Consider the following 19,930-nt stretch of genomic DNA (forward strand, 5'->3'; position numbering starts at 1 on the left):
GACAGACTCTATGATGGCACTATAAAACTGGATCATGGCAGATTGTGTTTTCTCAGCAGCCACAGGAAGTACATCCCCTGTTGGGCCTTTTTGACTGTGGAGTTGATGTGGAGTTTACACTTGCCTCCTTTGGCTGCAGTGCTCGTGAAAGCTGAGTTTGTGATCCTCTGCATTTTCTATAAATACCCTTGCAATGAATGGACAGATCTGAATGACCAATACCCCTGAATACATATCCATGTTTTATGTTCTACAAACTATTCAGCTGGAATGTAATAAAATCTGATCATGAGGAAATGGCTGGCAATAGTGCAAGCTCATTGCAGTACGTAATCAGGATATTTATTACATGGGACCTCCTTCACTGAAGCAGAGACAAGTGTGCCTGTCTGTGTATTGTGCCCCTTTTACCTTCTGCTTTTGAACTGACAATTCAGCTGTGCCTGGCTGATTACCCCTGTGAACAACACTGATCTGTTATAGTACTTTGGCCTGGAGCGGAAAAAGGAGACATCTTCTGATTGAAAATCAAGAAAATATACTTTAAACAAATATCAAAACCTATGAGTTTACTGACTTGTCAGACAAGGCTTTATTCATACTTTCCTGGCCACTGGACTCTTTTTACATAATTGACGTTCAACCAGTGAAAGCACAATTATAATGTCCCCTGTGTTTTAGAGCAGATGTAATTAGCACCCTTATCCCCAGAAATGGCTCCAATTCAGGTTATTTTATTGGCATATATGCCACTGCAATTCCTTGTTCACAGTAGTTGGAAAGTTACGATAAAGTATTCTAAGGGATAGGTTATACAGACATTTGGATGGGCAAGGACTGATTAGGGATAGTCAGCGTGGATTTGTACGTGGGAGGTCGTGTCTCACAAATCTGAATAACTTTTTTGAAGGCGTGACCAAAAAGGTCGATGAGGGCAGAGCTGTAGATGTTGTGTACATGGATTTCAGTAAGGCATTTGACCAGGTTCCGCATGGTAGGCTGCTCTGGAAGGTTAGATCGCATGGGATCCAAGGAGAGATAGATCCAAGGATAGCAAATTGGCTCTACAGAAGGAAGCAGAGGGTGAAGGTGGAAGGTTGCTTCTCGGACTGGAGGCCTGTGACAAGTGGAGTGCCTCAGGGTTCTGTGCTGGGCCCGTTACTGTTTGTCATCTACATCAATAATTTGGATGAGAACATACAGGACAAGATTAGTAAGTTTGCTGATGATACAAAACAAAAGTGAATGGTTTTGCACATAGTGAAGATGGTTGTGAAAGATTGCAGCAGGATCTGGATCGATTCACCAGGTGAGCAGAGGAATGGTTGATGGAATTTATTGAGAAGTGTGAGGTGTTGCATTTTGGGACGTCGAACAAGGGTAGGACCTATACAGTAAATGGGAGGCCTCTGGGTAGTGCTGTAGAACAAAAGGATCAAGGAGTGCAGGTGCATGGTTCCTTGAAGGTCGAGTCACAGGTCGATAAGGTTGTCAACGAGGCTTTTGGCACTTTGGCCTTCATCAGTCAGAGTATTGAGTATAGAAGTTGGAAGGTCATGCAGTTGTATAAAACGTTGATGAGACCGCATTTAGAATATTGTGTTCAGTTCTGGGCACCATGTTATAGGAAAGATATTGTCAAGCTTGAAAGGGTTCAGAAAAGATTTTCGAGGATGTTGCCAGGACTAGAGGGTGTGAGCTACAGGAAGAGGTTGAGTAGACTGGGTCTCTATTCCATTGAGTGCAGGAGGATGAGGGGTGATCTTATAGAGGTGAACAAAATCATGAGAGGAATAGATCGGGCACGGTCTCTTGCCCAGAGTAGGGGAATTGAGGACCAGAGGTCATAGGTTCAAGGTGAAGGGGAAAAGATTTAATAGGAAACTGAGGTATAACTTTTGGAACAAGCTGCCAGAGGAGGTAGTTGAGGCTGGGACTATCCCATCATTTAAGAAACAGTTAGACAGGTACTTGGATAGGACAGGTTTGGAGGGATATGGACCAAGAGCAGGCAAGTGGGACGAGTGTGGCTGGGACATTGTTGGCTGGTGTGGGCAAGTTGGGCTGAAGGGCCTGTATCCACACTGTATCACTCTGTGAATCTATGACATGAAGCTCATTGAGTAGACAGTAAATGAGGTAATAATAAATACATCAATAAATAAAGTGATGAGGCTCATAGAGTAGACAGTAAATGAGGTAATAATAAATACATCAATAAATAAAGTGATGAGTGCAAGACAACAGAATGGTGCAGATTGCAGTGCAATCTGAAGTTTAAAAAAATTGTACGTGGAAAAATAGTAAGATTAAACGAGAACTTACCAGTTCGAAGTTTGATCTGTATTTTATGAGGAGTTACGATGAGGGATTACGTGAAGACCCCGTCCAGCACGCATGCGCGACATTCTTCAAAGCAGCGGTGTGGATTCACAGAAAAAACACAACGATTGAAATAAATATAGTAAAGAAAAAATAAGAACTTAATTACCAGTTGATCTGTATAATAGAGGGTGGGAGCGGAGGGCACGTAATCCCTCATCGTAACTCCTCATAAAATACAGATCAAACTTCGAACTGGTAAGTTCTCGTTTAATCTTACTATTTTATTTCGGAGTCACGTGAGTGACTACGTGAAGACTTCAAAGCTCTGTGATTCCGAACCGTGTACCAGCTCATGCTTCACTCACTGTCTGAAGACCTTAGAGGGAGGAAGTATGTTATCGCGATCAAGAACCTGTTTGTGAACAAAAAGGTTTATTAATGACAACAAAAAACAGAGAGCTCCCCAGGGCTTAAATTAAATATTATCTGCAGACTCTAAAATTCTGTCTGCAAATGTAGCAGGTTGCGCCAGCGGTTTATTATAAAACCTTTGGAAAGTTCTTTCCGAGGACCATCCTGCTCGGCCAGAATATGGTCCATAGGCACGTCCATTCGACTAGCCGCCGACGTAGATGCAGCCCTGGTGGAGTGAGATTTGTAAACATTCGTATTGACTCCCGTGGACTTAAGCACCTGCTTGAGCCACCTTGAAATGGTTTGGCTCGTCACCTGACCATGAGGCTTCTTGTGGCTTATCCATAAGGCTTTTTCTCTCCCTCTTAAGTTGTATGTTGTGTCTATGTAATTGGCGAGATGGGTCTTGGCACACAGCCGTGGTTCAGATGAATATGCCCAGAACTCCATGACTGGAGGCGTGGTACCTGGTCTAGTTTGTTTGACCAGTCCCTGAATATGGAATGTGAAACAGTCCAATGACTCTGTCATGCTGTCCAGCCTCAGAAGGTGGAGGGACTGTACCCTTTAAGCTGACACTAGTGCCATGAGCATGACTGATTTCAGTGTAAGTTGTTCCAGCGTGAGTGCCCTGGGCGGTGGCCATCCCCTAAGGTACGTCAGCACAATGCTGACATCCCAGATCTGAGTGTACCTTGGTCTGGGGGAGTTAGTGTTAAAAATGCCCCTCATGATTTTGATTACTAGTGGATGGGACCCCAAAGCCAGTTGTCCTGCTGCTGGAACCAAATAAGCTGACAACGCACTCCTGGCTGTATTTATGGCGCTGTTGTAGGTAGTTCCTGTTTTGGAGCAATACCGTTCCCATTTCCTTATGTTGGTCAGGTATTGTCTCCTGGTGGACTCCCGGTGGGATGCGGTCATCATGTTGATGGCGTCCTCAGACAGTCCCAGGCCCAGTAGAGGTCTTTTTAGAATCTGCAAGCCCGGAGATTGACTCTGTCATGGCACGGGTGACTAATGCCTGACACTGGGTGGATTAATAATTCCGGACTGCTGGGGAATTGCAACGGTGTTTCGACAGCCATGTCGAGGGCCACTGGGAACCATGGCTGTGTAGGCCAGTCGGGTGTTATCAAGATTCCTGAAGCGGAATTCAATTGAATCTTGCGTAATACCCGACTGATGAGGCAGAAGGGAGGAAAGGCATAAAAGAACATTTTCCCCCAATACAGCGTGAATGCATCAACTGCTGCTGCCTCAGGGTCTGGTTCCCAAGCGACATACGTTGGTACCTGGTGATTCAGCCTGGATGCAAATAGATCGATATCTGGTGTGCCATATTGCTTTGTAATTTCGGCAAATACTTTGGGATTTAACATCCATTCGATGTTATCGTTAAATTTGCGTGACCTGGTGTCTGCCACTGTATTTTGCTTACCTGGTAGGTAAGTTGCTGGTAACCAAGTATGTCTTTCGACACACCATTGCCAGATTAGGTTGACCAATTTGTCACACGATATCGACTTTACACCACCCATGTGGTTGATATAAGCCACCACCGTGGTATTATCTAATTGCAACCGGACATGTGCATGATCCGTATTAGATGAATATGCTTTTAAACCATAAAACGCACCCAACATTTCTAAATAGTTGATACCCCGTGTCTGTAGGCAAGATGATTCAGAATTAGTCCATCTGCCCCCTGTGCTGGATTGCATGTTAGTTGCTCCCCAGCCCAAAGCACTTGCATCCGTTTGAATGGTTAATACTGGGTTGGTGATTATTATGGGACTGGAAACTGAGCCTAATGTTCCTTGTCCACCATTGTAACTCTGGAATGGATTCAGCAGTTAAATACATAGCTCGGTCAAGTGACCTGAGTTTTGCTTTAGTGCGTGCACTTTTGCTCTTTGTAAATTTTGGTAGTGCAAAGGCCCAAATTGTACAGCTGGAAAAGCTGCTACCATTTTACCAATAACTCTAGCTACCTGCCGTATGGTTGGCTGACGTTTATGCAGTAGTTCGTGGCATGTTAGTGTCAATTGTGATGCTTTCCCCTTCTGCGAACAGTATCAATCGTAAATCCAAGATAGTCCATGGTAGTGGACGGTGTAAAATTGGATTTATCTGGATGTATGACAAACCCCAAAGTTTCAAACAAACGTTTGGTGGCTGCTACTGCCAAAATAGCTGTCTCCAAGGTTTTCCCTACTATTAAAATGTCGTCTAAGTACGCCATGACTATATGCTTTTGTTTCCTCAATAATGCGAAGGCGGGTTTTAAGATTTTAGTGAACAACCTTGGAGCGGAGGTTAGTCCATTTGGTTTTAAATTGCCATAGCTATTTACGATGCTCCTTGTGTATGGGTACTGAGTAGTAGGCATTTTTTAAATCAATGCCTGCTAGAAAGTACCCTCTAGAAATCAAAAGTCTGGCGGTTTCAAAGTTTCCATCTTAAAATGTGTATACTTAACTGACTCGTTTAACGTAGTTAAGTCAATGATGATGCGACATCCACCATCTTTTTTAGTTTTAGTGAAAATGTTAGACACAAATTCCAAAGGTTCATGTTTTGTTCTTTCAATGACACCTTTTGCTAGTAGCCTCACAAGTTCAGCTTGACCCTCTTGTTTCTCTTTGACTGAGAGGGTGAATACCCTTTGGGGTATATGCTGAACTGGCGGAATGTTTTCATGAACAAAGTCAATTTTATAGCCATGAATGCAGCTTAGTATGTACTTGTCATTAGTGATGGTTTCCCATGCATCCAAAAACAAGTGCAATCTCCCCCCTGATAGTATAGAGCCCCTACTGCTCATATGCTGAGAGGAACCAGACCCACCTACCTCCATGGTTACTGGTGCTACTTCTGCCTCTTCGCTGGGCGATGAGGTGTCTGCTGGGCTGTAGAGGGCTGCTGTTGAAGTTGTTGGGGGTGGCGCATTTTCCATGGGGTCCGCTCTGGGCCCTGGCCTAAAAAGGCTTACGGGGAATGGTTGCGGACCCCGAGCTTTCACCAGTCCCATATGGTGGTCTACGACTGGTGGACGCCGTGAGGTACTGCCGCCTGGGTTTGTTAGGTCTGCTCGGTCCCAAACCTGCCCTCACGAGACCAAAGGTCTTGGATTCTTCCTCTAGGTTTTTCACCTTTTTTGGAAGGTCCTTTCAAAAGCAGAATTGGAGGTTCTGAACCCGGTGTTTTGCAAAGTCCCGCAAACTTAGGGTTGAGGGCAGGCTTGATGATTTCCTTGGTGCACAGCAGAGCTAATGTATCTTGCTGATTTGTGGAGATGTCCACACCATCAATGGACCGAGCATATAATGTCATCCCTGCAGTCAGGGGTTTAAGGATTTTCTGGAGCTTCAACTCCAGGTTCCTGATGTTCTGCCCCAAATGTCCCCAAATTTGGCTGTTTACAGCTGGTACATTCAATGATGTACAATTTTCTGGGGCTGAATATAGTTTAAGAGCCTCATTGACCACCCGTTCTTGTAGGGGTTTTGAGGACAGGTGGTCAATGCTGGCTGCCAGTTTCGGCTCTAAAGGCCGACCCCCTCGTGGAATGACCACGTAGCGGTTGACCACACCCAGCAGCTCTTCCTGATCCTGTACACTCTGCGTACTCCGGACATCTTCAGCCAAGAACCCATCTTGTTGACCAGCCCAGACCTGGTCGCCAATGCTGCCTTCAAAAGAAGGTGAGGCAATGGCCAGTGCCGTAAAGGGCACTGCGGGAGTACCTGGGCTCCCTTGGCGAGTCTGCTGCTGCTCTCTCAGCAGATCTCGCTGGAGCATTTGCTCCATAAGCCGTTTTCGGCTTAGGCGGCTGCCAGTGCCGCTCTGTAGCGGTGTGGCATCTTCATCCGAATCGTCGGATACTACCGCCCGGTTCTGGCTGCAGGTACCTCCAGCTCGCTGCTCAGGCTGCGCTAGCGGTGCTGGGCTCGGCTCGGTAGTTTGCCGCCTCTTGCCCCCCCTCCAAAGAACGTTCCTCAACGGAAAACGAACGGGGGCGAGCTGCAAGTTTCTTCCCTCTGGTCTGGAACATAAAACAGACAACAGAGAAAATACTCACGGCCACGGTAAAACTTACCTGTCGGCCCGACTTTTCAAATTGTAGCGGGAGCACCTTGAACTCCCGTTCGTCGCGCTGCACTGCTTGAACGCTAATGTCGCGCATGCGTGCTGGACGGGGTCTTCACGTAGTCACTCACGTGACTCCGAAATAAAATGGTATAATCAAATGAGATAGAATTAAGAATCAGAGCACATGGCAAGATCTCCGGGAAGGAGTTGTGAAAGAGGTGATTGGGTCAGCAGTGGGATAGCTGTGGGAAAGAAACTGTTCTTAAAACTGAACATATGAACTTTCACCTCTTGTATTTTCTCCTGGGAGGAAAAAGGGAGAAGAGGAATTAGTGGTAGGCATCCTTGACAATACCACCAGTCATCCTGATGCAAGGCACTCTAAAGATAGACTGCATAGAAGCAAATAATGGGCCTACCATGGACTGGGCTGTGTTTGCCATTCTCTGTAGGTTCAGGCGGACAAGAGCAGAGCAGTTGCCACACCTGGCTGAGATGCATGATGTTAGAATACTTTTTCTAATTAGTAAAAGTTTGAGAGAATCCTCGTGGACATGCTGAATCTTTACAGGTGCTTAAGTTCTAAGTGAGATATCAATGTGCTTAATGACGTCAGCTGTAATGAAACAATGTGCTCCTCCATTTCTTCCTCTGGTCCGTGCTGGAGCTCTTTTGGAAGTTGGTCAGGGACTTCCAAAAGTCAACAGAGTTTACCATGATAGCTTTTATGTTCAGTAACAAAGGTTACTGCTGTGCAACTTGCCTGGTCATTTTGGGACAAGTGGCCAGTGTACATGCACGTACATGGAGGTGTAATTTCAATAACGGGTTGATCACTAATCAGGGAACAGACAAGTGCTGAGCATGAAGGTTAATGGTTTGCTCCACTGTCCCCTTGCAGTGGGCCCAGGTTGCCCTTGTGCCAGTGAGGATTCTTTCCTTCAACCTGTGGGGTCTTGAGCCCCAGAGACCCCCTGCTGCCCACCCCAGGTTCTATTCTCACTGCTGGACGAGAATCTGTGAAGCTGTGTGAAGATTCAGACGTTTATTGAACGGGTCCACTATACTTTGGCTCTTTGTTCAGGTCGATGTCTGCCTGGGAGTGGCTGAATGCTCAGGTAAAACTGGGATATTAGAGGTTTTTTTTAAATTGTTGTGATATTGTTCCATGTTTTTGATTGTCACACATGGAAGCTCTAACTGCAGGGCCTTTGGACTTTAAAATCGTGATGCCCACGGTCTCTGGTAAGAAGAGGCCGACTCGGGAGCTCCATGCCGAAGAGAGAGTTTCAACCACCCCGAAGGGGGAGTTTCGATCACCCCGACAGGGGCTTCGATCGTCGGCTGCGTGGGCTTTGGCTGCCCCGACCGCGGGAGAACAAAGAGGTTGAACTTTATTGCCTTCCATCACAGTGAGGAATATGGAATCCACGGTGGTGGATGATTATGTTAACTTTTATGGGGTTGTGTGTTTTGTTGCTTTTCACTTCGTATGGCTATACAGTAACTCAAATTTCACTGTACCTTAATTGGTACATGTGACAATAAACTGACCTTGAAACCTTAAACCTTGATGCACAGCTTGCCTGACAACCGTCACCAATTTGCCTTCCTCATGATTTGTATGTTTATGGTCTTGTGATGCCCGCAGGTTGCATAGCTCCTCTCTTCCTGCAGGAATTTGCTCTCTTTGGCTTGCTTTTATTTTTCTGTCTTACGTATGTGGATTTCATCAGCAAATGAGCTGAGCTATTACTAGAGTTGAGTAATATTAGAAAGGTGGGAAAAAAAGACACAAAGTGATGGAGGTCAGTGGGTCAGGCAGCATCTCCAGAGAGCTTGGATAGGTGACATTTCAGGTTAGGGGACCCTTCCTAAGACTGATTCAACATCTGCAGTTCCTTGTTTCTCCATTAGACAGGTGGAAGCTGCTTTTATTTTATTTTGGTTAAAAATGGCTTTGCATATGACTTTTTCAAGCCATGTGACATGCAAATATTATGCTTTATTTTTGCTACTGTCAGCATGGTTATTGGATGGAATGATTGTATCTTCCAGAAATGTGTTGTGATTGACAGTTAATTAGAGGAAAACATTTCCATTTGGAGCTTTGAACTAAAATTATACAAATCAATGAAAAGATAAAAAACAGTTTTTAGATTATAACTGCAGCACAAATGCACAAAAACATACAGCGAAATGAGACAATTCAGAAAATTTTGTTTGGGAGTATTGTTGGCAGAGCAGAGTCCCCTGGCAATGAGCCAGTCTACTATCTGCTCCACTTCTCACCAAATCCTCACTGATCTTGAGCAAATTCCCTTTGCAGAGTTATCCTGACCGTAATTGGCAGAGGTCTTCTGAATGTAGAGACAAAACAATATTTTCTAACTCGCTCAAAGTATAAATGTGCATTTTGTGGATCCATTATTGTCTGCGTGAAGTGTGTAAGGAGGAACTGCAGATGCTGGTTTAAACCAAAGATAGACACAACAAGCTGCAGTAACTCAGCAGGACAGGTAGCATCTCTGGAGAAAAGGAATGGGTGACGATTTGGGTCGAGACCCTTCTTCAGTGAAGTTTGAAGACAACCTAGTTCACAATGTCTTGCATTGTAGTAGGATCACGAATGAGGAGATGGGGTAGTGATTGAATAATCACCAGTTATGCACAAGTCTAATTCAGTAATTTAATAAATTAGGCAAAATTCATTCTGTAATGATATGCCTGGTCTTGAGATTAGCAAGGGACGCATCTATCCTTGCCATTAACTACCTATTTACACTACTTGCTGAGACCTGTGTTATTTAATCATCTCTGAGGTCAATCTGACTACTATTCAGAGGCATAGAAACATAGAAAATAGGTGCAGGAGTAGGCCATTCAGCCCTTCGAGCCTGCACCGCCATTCAATATGATCATGGCTGATCATTCAGCTCAGTAGCCTGTACCTGCCTTCTCTCCATACCCCCTGATCCCTTTAGCAAAAAGGGCCACATCTAACTCCCTCTTAAATATAGCCAATGAACTGGTCTCAACTACCTTCTGTGGCAGAGAATTCCACAGACTCACCACTCTCTGTGTGAAGAAATGTTTTCTCATCTCGGTCCTAAAAGACTTCCCCCTTATCCTTAAGCTGTGATCCCTGGTTCTGGACTCCCCCAACATCGGGAACAATCTTCCTGCATCTAGCCTCTCCAACCCCTTAAGAATTTTATATGTTTCTATAAGATCCCCCCTCAGTCTTCTAAATTGCAGCGAGTACAAGCCCAGTCTATCTAGTCTTTCCTCATATGTAAGTCCCGCCATCCCAGGGATCAATCTAGTGAACCTTCTCTGTACTCCCTCTAAGGCAAGAACGTCTTTCCTCAGGTTAGGAGACCAAAACTGCACACAATACTCCAGGTGCGGTCTCACCAAGGCCCTGTACAACTGCAGCAGAACCTCCCTGCTCCTAAACTCAAATCCTCTTGCTATGAATGCCAACATACCATTCGCTTTCTTCACTGCCTGCTGCACCTGCATGCTTGCTTTCAATGACTGGTGCATCATGACACCCAGGTCACGTTGCATCTCCCCTTCTCCCAATCGGTCACCATTCAGGTAATACTCTGCTTTCCTGTTCTTGCCGCCAAAGTGGATAACCTCACATTTATCCACATTATATTGCATCTGCCATGCATTTGCCCACTCGCCTAATCTATCCAAATCACTCTGCAGCCTCCTAGCATCCTCCTCGCAGCCAACACTGCCACCCAGCTTCGTGTCATCCGCAAACTTAGAGATGTTGCATTCAATTCCCTCGTCCAAATCATTAATATACACTGTAAATAACTGGGGTCCCAGCACTGAGCCTTGCGGTACCCCACTAGTCACTGCCTGCCATTCCGAAAAGGACCCGTTTATTCCTACTCTTTGCTTCCTGTCCGCCAACCAATTTTCTATCCACCTCAACACTGAACCCTCAATACCGTGTGCTTTAAGTTTGTACACCAATCTCCTATGTGGGACCTTGTCGAAGGCCTTCTGAAAGTCCAGATATAACACATCGACTGGTTCTCCCTTATCCACTCTACTAGTTACATCCTCGAAAAATTCTATAAGATTCGTCAGACATGATTTGCCTTTGGTAAATCCATGCTGACTTTGTCCGATGATTTTACCACTTTCCAAATGTAATGCTATCACATCTTTAATAACTGACTCTAGCATTTCCCCCACTACCGATGTTAGGCTAACTGGTCTATAATTCCCCGTTTTCTCTCTCCCTCCCTTTTTAAAAAGTGGGATTACATTAGCTACCCTCCAGTCCTCAGGAACTACTCCAGAATCTAAAGAGTTTTGAAAAATTATCACTAATGCATCCACTATTTCTGAGGCTACTTCCTTAAGCACTCTGGGATGCAGCCTATCTGGCCCTGGGGATTTATCTGCCTTTAATCCATTTAATTTACCTAACACCACTTCCCGACTAACCTGGATTTCCCTCAGTTCCTCCATCTCTTTAGACCCCCGGTCCCCTGCTATTTCCGGCAGATGGTTTATGTCTTCCTTAGTGAAGACAGAACCAAAGTATTTGTTCAATTGGTCTGCCATCTCCTTGTTCCCTATGATCAATTCACCTGTTTCCGACTGCAAGGGATCTACATTTGCCTTAACTAATCTTTTTCTTTTGACATATCTATAAAAGCTTTGGTTGTCTTTCCCTCACTATAGCCTCTGTCTTAATTGTCATCTGTTGATGACTGTCCACAGAGAACATAGAACAGAATAGCACAGGAACTGTCACTTCAGTCCACAATGTCTGTGCCAAACATGTTGCCAAGTTAAACTGATCTCATCTGCCTGTACATGATCCCAATCTTTATATTCGCCAGCAAGTTTGCAGATGACACAAAGCTGGGTGGCAGTGTGAACTGCAAAGATGATGTTAGGAGGTTGGAGGGTGACTTGGACAGGTTGAGTGAGTGAGTGGGCAAATGCATGGCAGATGCAGTATAATGTAGATAAATGTGAGGTTATCCACTTTGGTGGCAAAAACAAGGAGGCAGATTATTATCTCAATGGTGTCAGATTAGGTAAAGGGGATGTGCAACGAGACCTTGGTGTCAATAGACAATAGGTGCAGGAGTAGGCCATACGGCCCTTCGAGCCAGCACCGCCATTCAATGTGATCATGGCTGATCATTCTCAATCAGTACCCCGTTCCTGCCTTCTCCCCATACCCCCCGCTCCAGTCTTTCAACATACAACAGTCCCGCCATTCCGGGAATTAACCTAGTAAACCTACGCTGCATGCCCTCAATAGCAAGTCCTTCCTCAAATTTGGAGACCAAAACTGCACACAGTTTTGTACTTGTACAGTCACTGAAAGTAAGCATGCAGGTACAGCAGGCAGTGAAGAAAGCTAATGGCATGTTGGCCTTTGAGTATAGGAGCAAAGAGGTCCTTCTACAGTTGTACAGGGCCCTGGTGAGACCACATCTGGAGTATTGTGTGCAGTTTTGGTCTCCTAATTTGAGGAAGGACGTCCTTGCTATTGAGGCAGTGCAGCGTAGGTTCACGAGGTTAATCCCTGGGATGGAGGGACTGTCATACGAGGAAAGATTGGAAAGACTGGGCTTATATTCACTGGAGTTTAGAAGGATGAGAGGGAATCTTATAGAGATGTATAAAATTATAAAAGAACTGGACAGCCTAGATGCAGGAAAAATGTTCCCAATGTTGGGAGAGTCCAGAACCAGGGGTCACAGTCTAATAATAAAGGGGAGGCCATTTAAAACTGAGGTAAGAAGAAACTTTTTCACCCATAGAGTTGTGAATTTGTGGAATTATCTGCCACAGAAGGAAGTGGAGGTCAATTCACTGGATAAATTTAAAAGAGAGTTAGATAGAGCTCTCGGGGCTAGTGGAATCAAGTCAACTTCCCTCTGCCCCCCCCCCACCCCAGCACCCTCCTCTCTACTCCATCAGCATCTTCCCACCCTGCTCCATCGGCACCACCCCTCTCTGCTCCACCATCACCCTCTCTCTGCTCTACAGCGACCTGCCCAATCTCTTTCACTGCCAACACCCCCTCTCTTTATCATCACCCCCTCTTCTGATTGAATGAGCTTTAATGTACAGAGAGCTATTCCCATTGATAATATGAACAGTGACCCACATTTCCTTCAGATTATGACTAAATAACATAATCTGGAGACCAGGATAAAGTTTACACAAGCAACACCTGGGAAAACAGCCTGCTGGGTTAGGCCTCCTGCCAGTGCTTTAAAGTAAGAACAATAAATAACTATTTGCTTTCTAATTTGTTTATTTTTGAATAGCAACCTTTACCTACTGTACTTTTTTTGCATGAATATTTTTTTTCAAACAAAGACTCAAAGTGCAGACCTTGGGGTATGTAATTATTAGTGTGGAGATTAATAAGATTGATGTATGCTGCTTTGGCAAGGCCAGCAGCATAATCAAGGACGAGTTGCACCCTGGCCACTTCCACTTCTACCCTCTCCCATCGGGCAAAAGGTATAGAAATATGAAAACGCACACCTCCAGATTTAGGGACAGAATCTTCCCAGCTGTTATCAGGCATTTGAATTATCCTACCACAACCAGAGAGCAGTGCTGAACTACTATCTACCTCTTTGGTGACTCTCAGACTATTCTTGATTGGACTTTGCTGGCTTTACCGTGTACTAAACATTATTCGTTTATCATGTATCTCTACACTGTAAATGACTCGATTGTAATCATGTATTGTCTTTCTGCTGACTGGATAGCATGCAACAAAAGCTTTCCACTGTACCGCGGTACACATGACAATAAATTGACAGAACAATGGAGAGTCATCAAATACTTTTAATTATCTCATTGAAGCAGCTGTTTTGCATAATCATTGGAAAAAAAATTGATCGGTGCACCAATTATTTCAGGTGTGCATCCTTTGCATCACCAATAAACATGGTACTGCCATGTATTAATTACTTATTTACTTGTTACTAAACAGTTAGGATACTATTTTCTCCATTAAGTAAGTGGTGCTGAACATATTACCAGACCCATTTAACAAAAAATCTTTAGTTTCTTTTAACGTCTGAAACATTCAATCTTTGACAGTACTGCCTAAATTGAGTGTCTATTTTGCTTTTGTGGTATGGCTTATTTTGGGCACCCAGCGTGATTTTGCTTTATTGTTCAGAGGTATGCAGGGCTTCACCAGAACGAATTGTGCCAGAATGCCACTAAAAGTTCTTGCAAGAAGAAGTGCAGCTGGTAAAGCTATTTCCAAACAATTCCAATGATGTGGGTTCAATCCTGACTTCTGGTTCTCCTTGTTTAGTGTTGCAACATTCCTCCTGCAATTGCATGGGTTTTTTATTTCCTCCCACGTCCCAAAGGTGTGTAGCTTGGTATATTAAGCTGCTGCAAATCGGCATGTGAGAATGTAGAGAGAGCTGATGGGAATGTGCAGAGAATTAAATGAGATGTGTCAGATTAAGTGGGTGCTTGAAGGTCAGCATGGACTCGATTGGCTAATGAGTTTGTTTCGTTCATTTTCCAGAAGTCAGCATTGAGTCAAGCAAACTATTTTATCCATGTTTTAAAATAATTTCTTATGTTTCATATCTATTTTTAATTCCGAGTTATTGGCTTTTTTTGTCTTTGTAAAACATTTTAGATAACATACGTATTCTGTGTTACGAGTCCACTACATAGTTAAAATTTCTGTCTTAAGGGACTTATTGGACAGATTTTGTTTTTCTGAGCATGTTTACTGCTGTTTTAGACACTTGCAATGCATTGTGCTTAGACTAACATGACCCACAGAATATTATCCATCCCACTTGTTCCCATGACTTCTGGCATTTTTCTTTGCTTTTAAAATCATGAAAATGTTCAAAAATACTTAGAGCCTATAATATAAGTATGCTTTGTGTTTCCATAGGAAGTAATTACGAAACTTGATTTCTGAGATCGGTTTGATAAGAAGCTAATTATGTGTAATGATCATTATCGAACAAAATAACATCCATTTTCTGGTTAATTAGCTAATACATTTTCACTGTATCAAAGATAATAGACTCGTAGAGATTAATGACATTGAAACAGCCCCTTTGGCCTACTTTGTCCATGGCACAGTGAGCTAGTGCCTGCATTTTGCCCATAGACCTCTGAATCCTTCCTATCCATATATCTGTCCAAATGTCTTTTAATAGTCTAAAAATATAATTTACTCAAGCAACGTGAGTGAATGATTTAAAACTCCCTCGCATCCACTAGATAACAGTTAAATACAATATATATAGTATATGGCACACTTGTGATTACAGCATGTTTAGTGCATAAGATGACATAAATACAGAGATTCATTTTAAACCTCTCTGTTAAAAATCTACATTGTAATTCTGGTGGAAAAGAGTAAGAGCTATCCTAAGGAAAGTAGGTCTTGACAGTGGTGAAATAATCTTGCACTGTTGTTTAGCTGTGTGAATAACGGCTTGGTTTCCTCCAAGGACAAATGTTGTGTGAGGTATCTGCAAGAGCACTAAGCAACACCTACACTCTATTCTCTCCTTGCTGTAGGTACTTTAGTTGTGGCTCTTCTGGCCTGCAGCACAGCCAGTGGCAAGAGGCAGACTTGCCAGAGAAATTTGAAGGAAAAGAAAGGCATGTGCCAAGTGAGTACAGAGGGAGCCACGCTCTGACCTCCAGCTCTCAGTGGAGCAATGCATCCAGAGATTTACCTATCAGTGACTGCTGACATGAAGATCGCTGTCACCGTGAACTATTTAGACTTGAGATCTTTCCTGGTAGAAATAGCAACTTATCTGTGTGGAAATTATCACTATCTCAAGATTACAGGATAAACTGCATTTAAGGTAACCTTGGGTACGAATGCGAATCTTCAGAGATTCAGATTCAGGAAGCTCAATATATCTTTTATTTTGGGCAGTCTAGAATGACTTGTGTATTCTAGCTGCTGTGTCAGATAATGGGTTATTGCTGGCCAGGCAAGGATTATCCCACCTTTCTTGGTTCCCCGTCTTTATTAGGACTTTCAGTTGTACTTCTGATGCCTGATGCAGGGCTCAACCGAAAATATTAACTATTCTTTTGCTCCACCGATGTTGCCTAACCTGCTGAGTTCCTCCAGTAGTTTGGTTTTTACTCATCTATTGATACGTGCAATGATTATTACCAAACACTTCCATTTTCTGGTTAATTAAAATAACACACTCTTCTCTTCTGCCTGCAATGCAATCAGACTTCCCCTGCTTATAGACTGCACCACGAGAGGGGCATTAATATGAAAAGAAAAACTTACAGTATGAATGCATTTTCATGAGAATCATAACATGGGATTCAATGGGGGAAAAAGGGTTTGTGTTATGGATAGTTTTTTGGGAAAGGAACTCCATCATAATGTGGGGTACACTACCATGAGAAGCACCTTTTGCATAATAATCATTGCATTGCAGTCGGAGGAGGAAGGGGACAATATCAACACATAGCAGTGAAGGAACGTCCAGTTGAAGTGCACTGTTGGAACACATCACATAGCCAGGAGATGTTCCTTCACTGGATCCTTTCCCAAAGAGGTCGCATTTTCTCAGCTGAATTCAAGGTGTGACTTGAATTTGAAGTGGAAATTTACCTGGCAATAAGCATCCACATCGAGAGGAAGTCACACAAAATATATTTGATATTATGTGCCACAGCTATGACTCATTTATCAGTGTTTATATAAGGTCCCTGGTGTTCTGTTATGATCATTATAAGAACTGGACAGAATGACACCTGGTTTTAACAACCAATGGAGCAAAGATGACTTTGCTTTCTCCTACTACCGGTTCATATTTCCATCAGTGATATCAGGATTTTGAAAGTTTTTACCAAAGGACAAGGCCATTGAGGTAAAGTATTTACTTGCCTCTACAAGTGGGGATGGCATCAGCAACACTGCTGTTTTTCTCCCAATGTGCACAACCCACCTCTGAACAACCTACAGCACCATTACTCAACAAGACTTTGCAAGCCTCCGTGACAATCTCTTGAGACAACTTGCCCTGTCATTGCCATCAATCTTCAACTCTTGTGGCTGCCCATGTTTGTACTGAATAGAATCTAGGCACTTTACAGCCTGCCAGACAGATGCCATCATCACTTTAAAAAAGTGACGTCCCTGCTGAATGGTACCTTTGTGCTTAAATTGGCGCTACCAATAGGTGCAAGCTGTTATTAACTTTTCTTCCGTATGTGCAATGACTATGGACTGGACTGCAGACTCATGCAGAGTACCTACACTCAATGCAAGATCACTTCTTTGCCATACCCAAGAACACACTCTTAAACTCTGAAATGCTGATTAGTATATGCTTAATGTAGTGTACACAGTTTTAGCTGTGGTGCCGTCGGATTATACTGGTAATAATTATGTATTGTGTCTATCCATTACCATTAGGTACTACAGTGCTACGATATTGCAGATGTCAGGAGTGCAAGATGATAAACTAGCAATATGGTTGGCAGCAGTCACAGCAGGAACTAACTTCATTTTTACGATGGTTGGAGTTTGGCTGGTTGAAAAAGTTGGTCGCAGAAAGCTCACCCTATGCAGTCTTGCAGGTTGGTAACCTCAAACTTCTCCTATATAGGAAATATTAGAAAAATCCGCCCATTGCCATTCTGAGATTAAATCAGGGAAAGACGAGGCTCCCCTTCAAGAGGCTGATGATGATTGCATCATTGTTAGCAATTACTGCAAGAATTCATTGGTTAAAAAAAGATTTCCATTCCAGACATTTAATTTATTTTAGTAATGGTGTAATGTTATAAAGGATGGAAAGATATAAATGTCTTTGTAGTTTCAAATGTAACATTTTTAGAAAATGATCATGTTGTAATGATTTTAGCAGGTTTTTGATGTTACGGATCATTGATTGGAGAAATAACATTTTGTAGTAAACCAAGAGTTGTGAATTTACCAGGCTTTATTAACAAAACAGTGGTTGAACATGTGCGTTTAGTTAGGAGAACAGTTAGGTGCTTGTTGCTGTTGAAAGGAGCACCACACGTCTGTCCACTCGTGAGCTCGAGCTGCTTCTCTCCAACTGTCAACTGTCATCTCCAACTGTCAACTCATCTCCCTGTCACGTGATCGTTCTGGTGACGAAGGTTCGATCAGTAAGTGGCTTGATCCCCAGGTGGCGCCACATGACCCCCCAGAACCGGAGGAATGAAAATGAGCAAGGCCCGAGTAAGGTGCCAACAGAGGCGAGGGTGGGTGTGGGTGGCCAAGCGGCCGACCCCTACGACGGGGCTGTGCTACCCGCACCGGCTGATCAATATCGACATGAGCAGGCCTAAGGTGGGACACCGAAACAATCTCCCGTCTGCCCCCCATGTCCAGCACAAAAGTCGCGGTGCCATGTTGCAGCACCCGGAAAGGACCTTCGTAAGGCTGGTGTAGCGGGGTCCGATGAGAGTCCCTACGAAGGAAAACGTACTGACAGTCCTTGAGGGAAGGTGGGACGTGTGAAGTAGTAAGTCCAGCTGGCCCACCTACTCGCGGAGACGCACTAGCACAGCTGAAGGAGGCTCTTGCTGCCCACGTGCTGCTGGGATGAAGTCCCCTGGGACCGTAAGCGGTGCGCCGTACATTAACTCAGCGGATGAAGTAGCCAAATCCTCTTTCGGGGCGGTACGGATCCCTAACAAAACCCAAGGTAACTTATCTCACCAGTCTGGGCCCGTGAGCCGCGCCTTCAGGGAGGACTTCAGGTGCCGATGGAAACGTTCCACCAGCACATTGAATTGTGGATGGTAAGCTGTGGTGTGGTGCAGCTGCGCACCCAGCAGCTGGGCCATGGCAGACCACATCGCAGAGGTGAACTGTCCACCGCGGTCTGACGAGATGTCCACTGCCACAGCAAAACTGGCGATCCAGTGAGCAGCGAGGGCACGGGCACATAGAGGTATTGGTGAGCGGGACAGCCTCTGGCCATCGCGTGAACCGGCCTACAATGGTGAGAAGATGGGTGACACCCCTGGATGGTGGTAGCTGGCCCACCAGATCGACGAGGATATGGTCAAAGCGACAGCGCAGCAAAGAGAAATCCTGCAGGGGTGCCTTGATGTGACACTGAACCTTAGATATCTGGCAGGGAATGCACGCCCTGGCCCAGTTGGCAACCTGCTTCCGCAATCCGTGCCACATACATTTTGCCGCTCCCAGCGCCGTCGTTGCCCGGATGGAAGCGTGGGCCAAACCACGGACGGAACCTGTGGTCCCAGCGGTCCAAGAACAGGCCGGAAATGTTGTTGCGGTAGGCATGCATCTCCTCATCGTCCTGCTGCACAGCTGCTAGGGCCGAATAGTCGATGCCCTGGGCTAAAGTGAGGACAGCATTGATGGTATTGCGGGACAATGCGTCGGCGACCTGGTTGTTTTTACCCACAGTGTGCTGGACACAGGTCGTGTACTCAGAGATGTAAGCCAAGTGAGGCTGCTGTCGTGCGGACCAGGGATTGGAGACCTTCGCGAATGCAAATGTGAGGGGCGTGTGGTCGGTAAAGGCTGTGAAAGGTGCCCTCAAGGAAATAACGGAAGTGGTGGACGGCCAGGAGAACGCCAGGAGCTCACGGTCGAAAGCGCTGTTCCGGAGGGCATAGGTGACGGCTGAAAGATACGAGTGGTTGCCAGTGGCCGTCGATCAGCTGCTCGAGTACTCCACCTACAATAGTGTCAGTTGCGTCGACAGCAGGATGGTCGGAGCCTCGGCCCGCGGATGGACCAGCATCGTTGCCTGTGCTAGCGCCTCCTTTGCGCCGTTGAAAGCGGCCTTGGCGTCGGCATCCCACTCGAGGTGCTGCTGCTTGCTGGCCTGGAACTTGAACAATGGCCACATAATCCTGGCAGCCGCTGGCACAAACCAATGGTAGAAGTTTACCATGCCAACGAACTCCTGAAGACCTTTTACCGTGGAAGGATGAGGAAACTGCCGAATGGCCTCTACCTTGGCCGGGAGCGGGACTGCACCATGTTGGGTGACGTGATGGCCAAGGAAATTAATTGAATTAAGGCCAAACTGGAACT

General features: G+C 44.8%; 1 protein-coding gene across 2 annotated transcripts in view; it reads left to right on the forward strand.

Annotated features, from left to right (window-relative positions):
• The window catches only part of LOC144604950 (proton myo-inositol cotransporter-like), a 110,432-nt gene that overhangs the window by 68,704 nt on the left and 21,798 nt on the right, over positions 1-19,930 (forward strand). For both annotated transcript variants that reach the window (XM_078419873.1, XM_078419872.1), the window contains one exon: positions 17,297-17,460. In XM_078419873.1, coding sequence (XP_078275999.1) covers positions 17,297-17,460 — 164 coding nt within the window. The remainder of the gene's footprint in view (positions 1-17,296; positions 17,461-19,930) is intronic.

The sequence above is a fragment of the Rhinoraja longicauda genome, chromosome 23, assembly GCF_053455715.1.
Source record: "Rhinoraja longicauda isolate Sanriku21f chromosome 23, sRhiLon1.1, whole genome shotgun sequence".
NCBI lineage: Eukaryota > Metazoa > Chordata > Chondrichthyes > Rajiformes > Arhynchobatidae > Rhinoraja > Rhinoraja longicauda.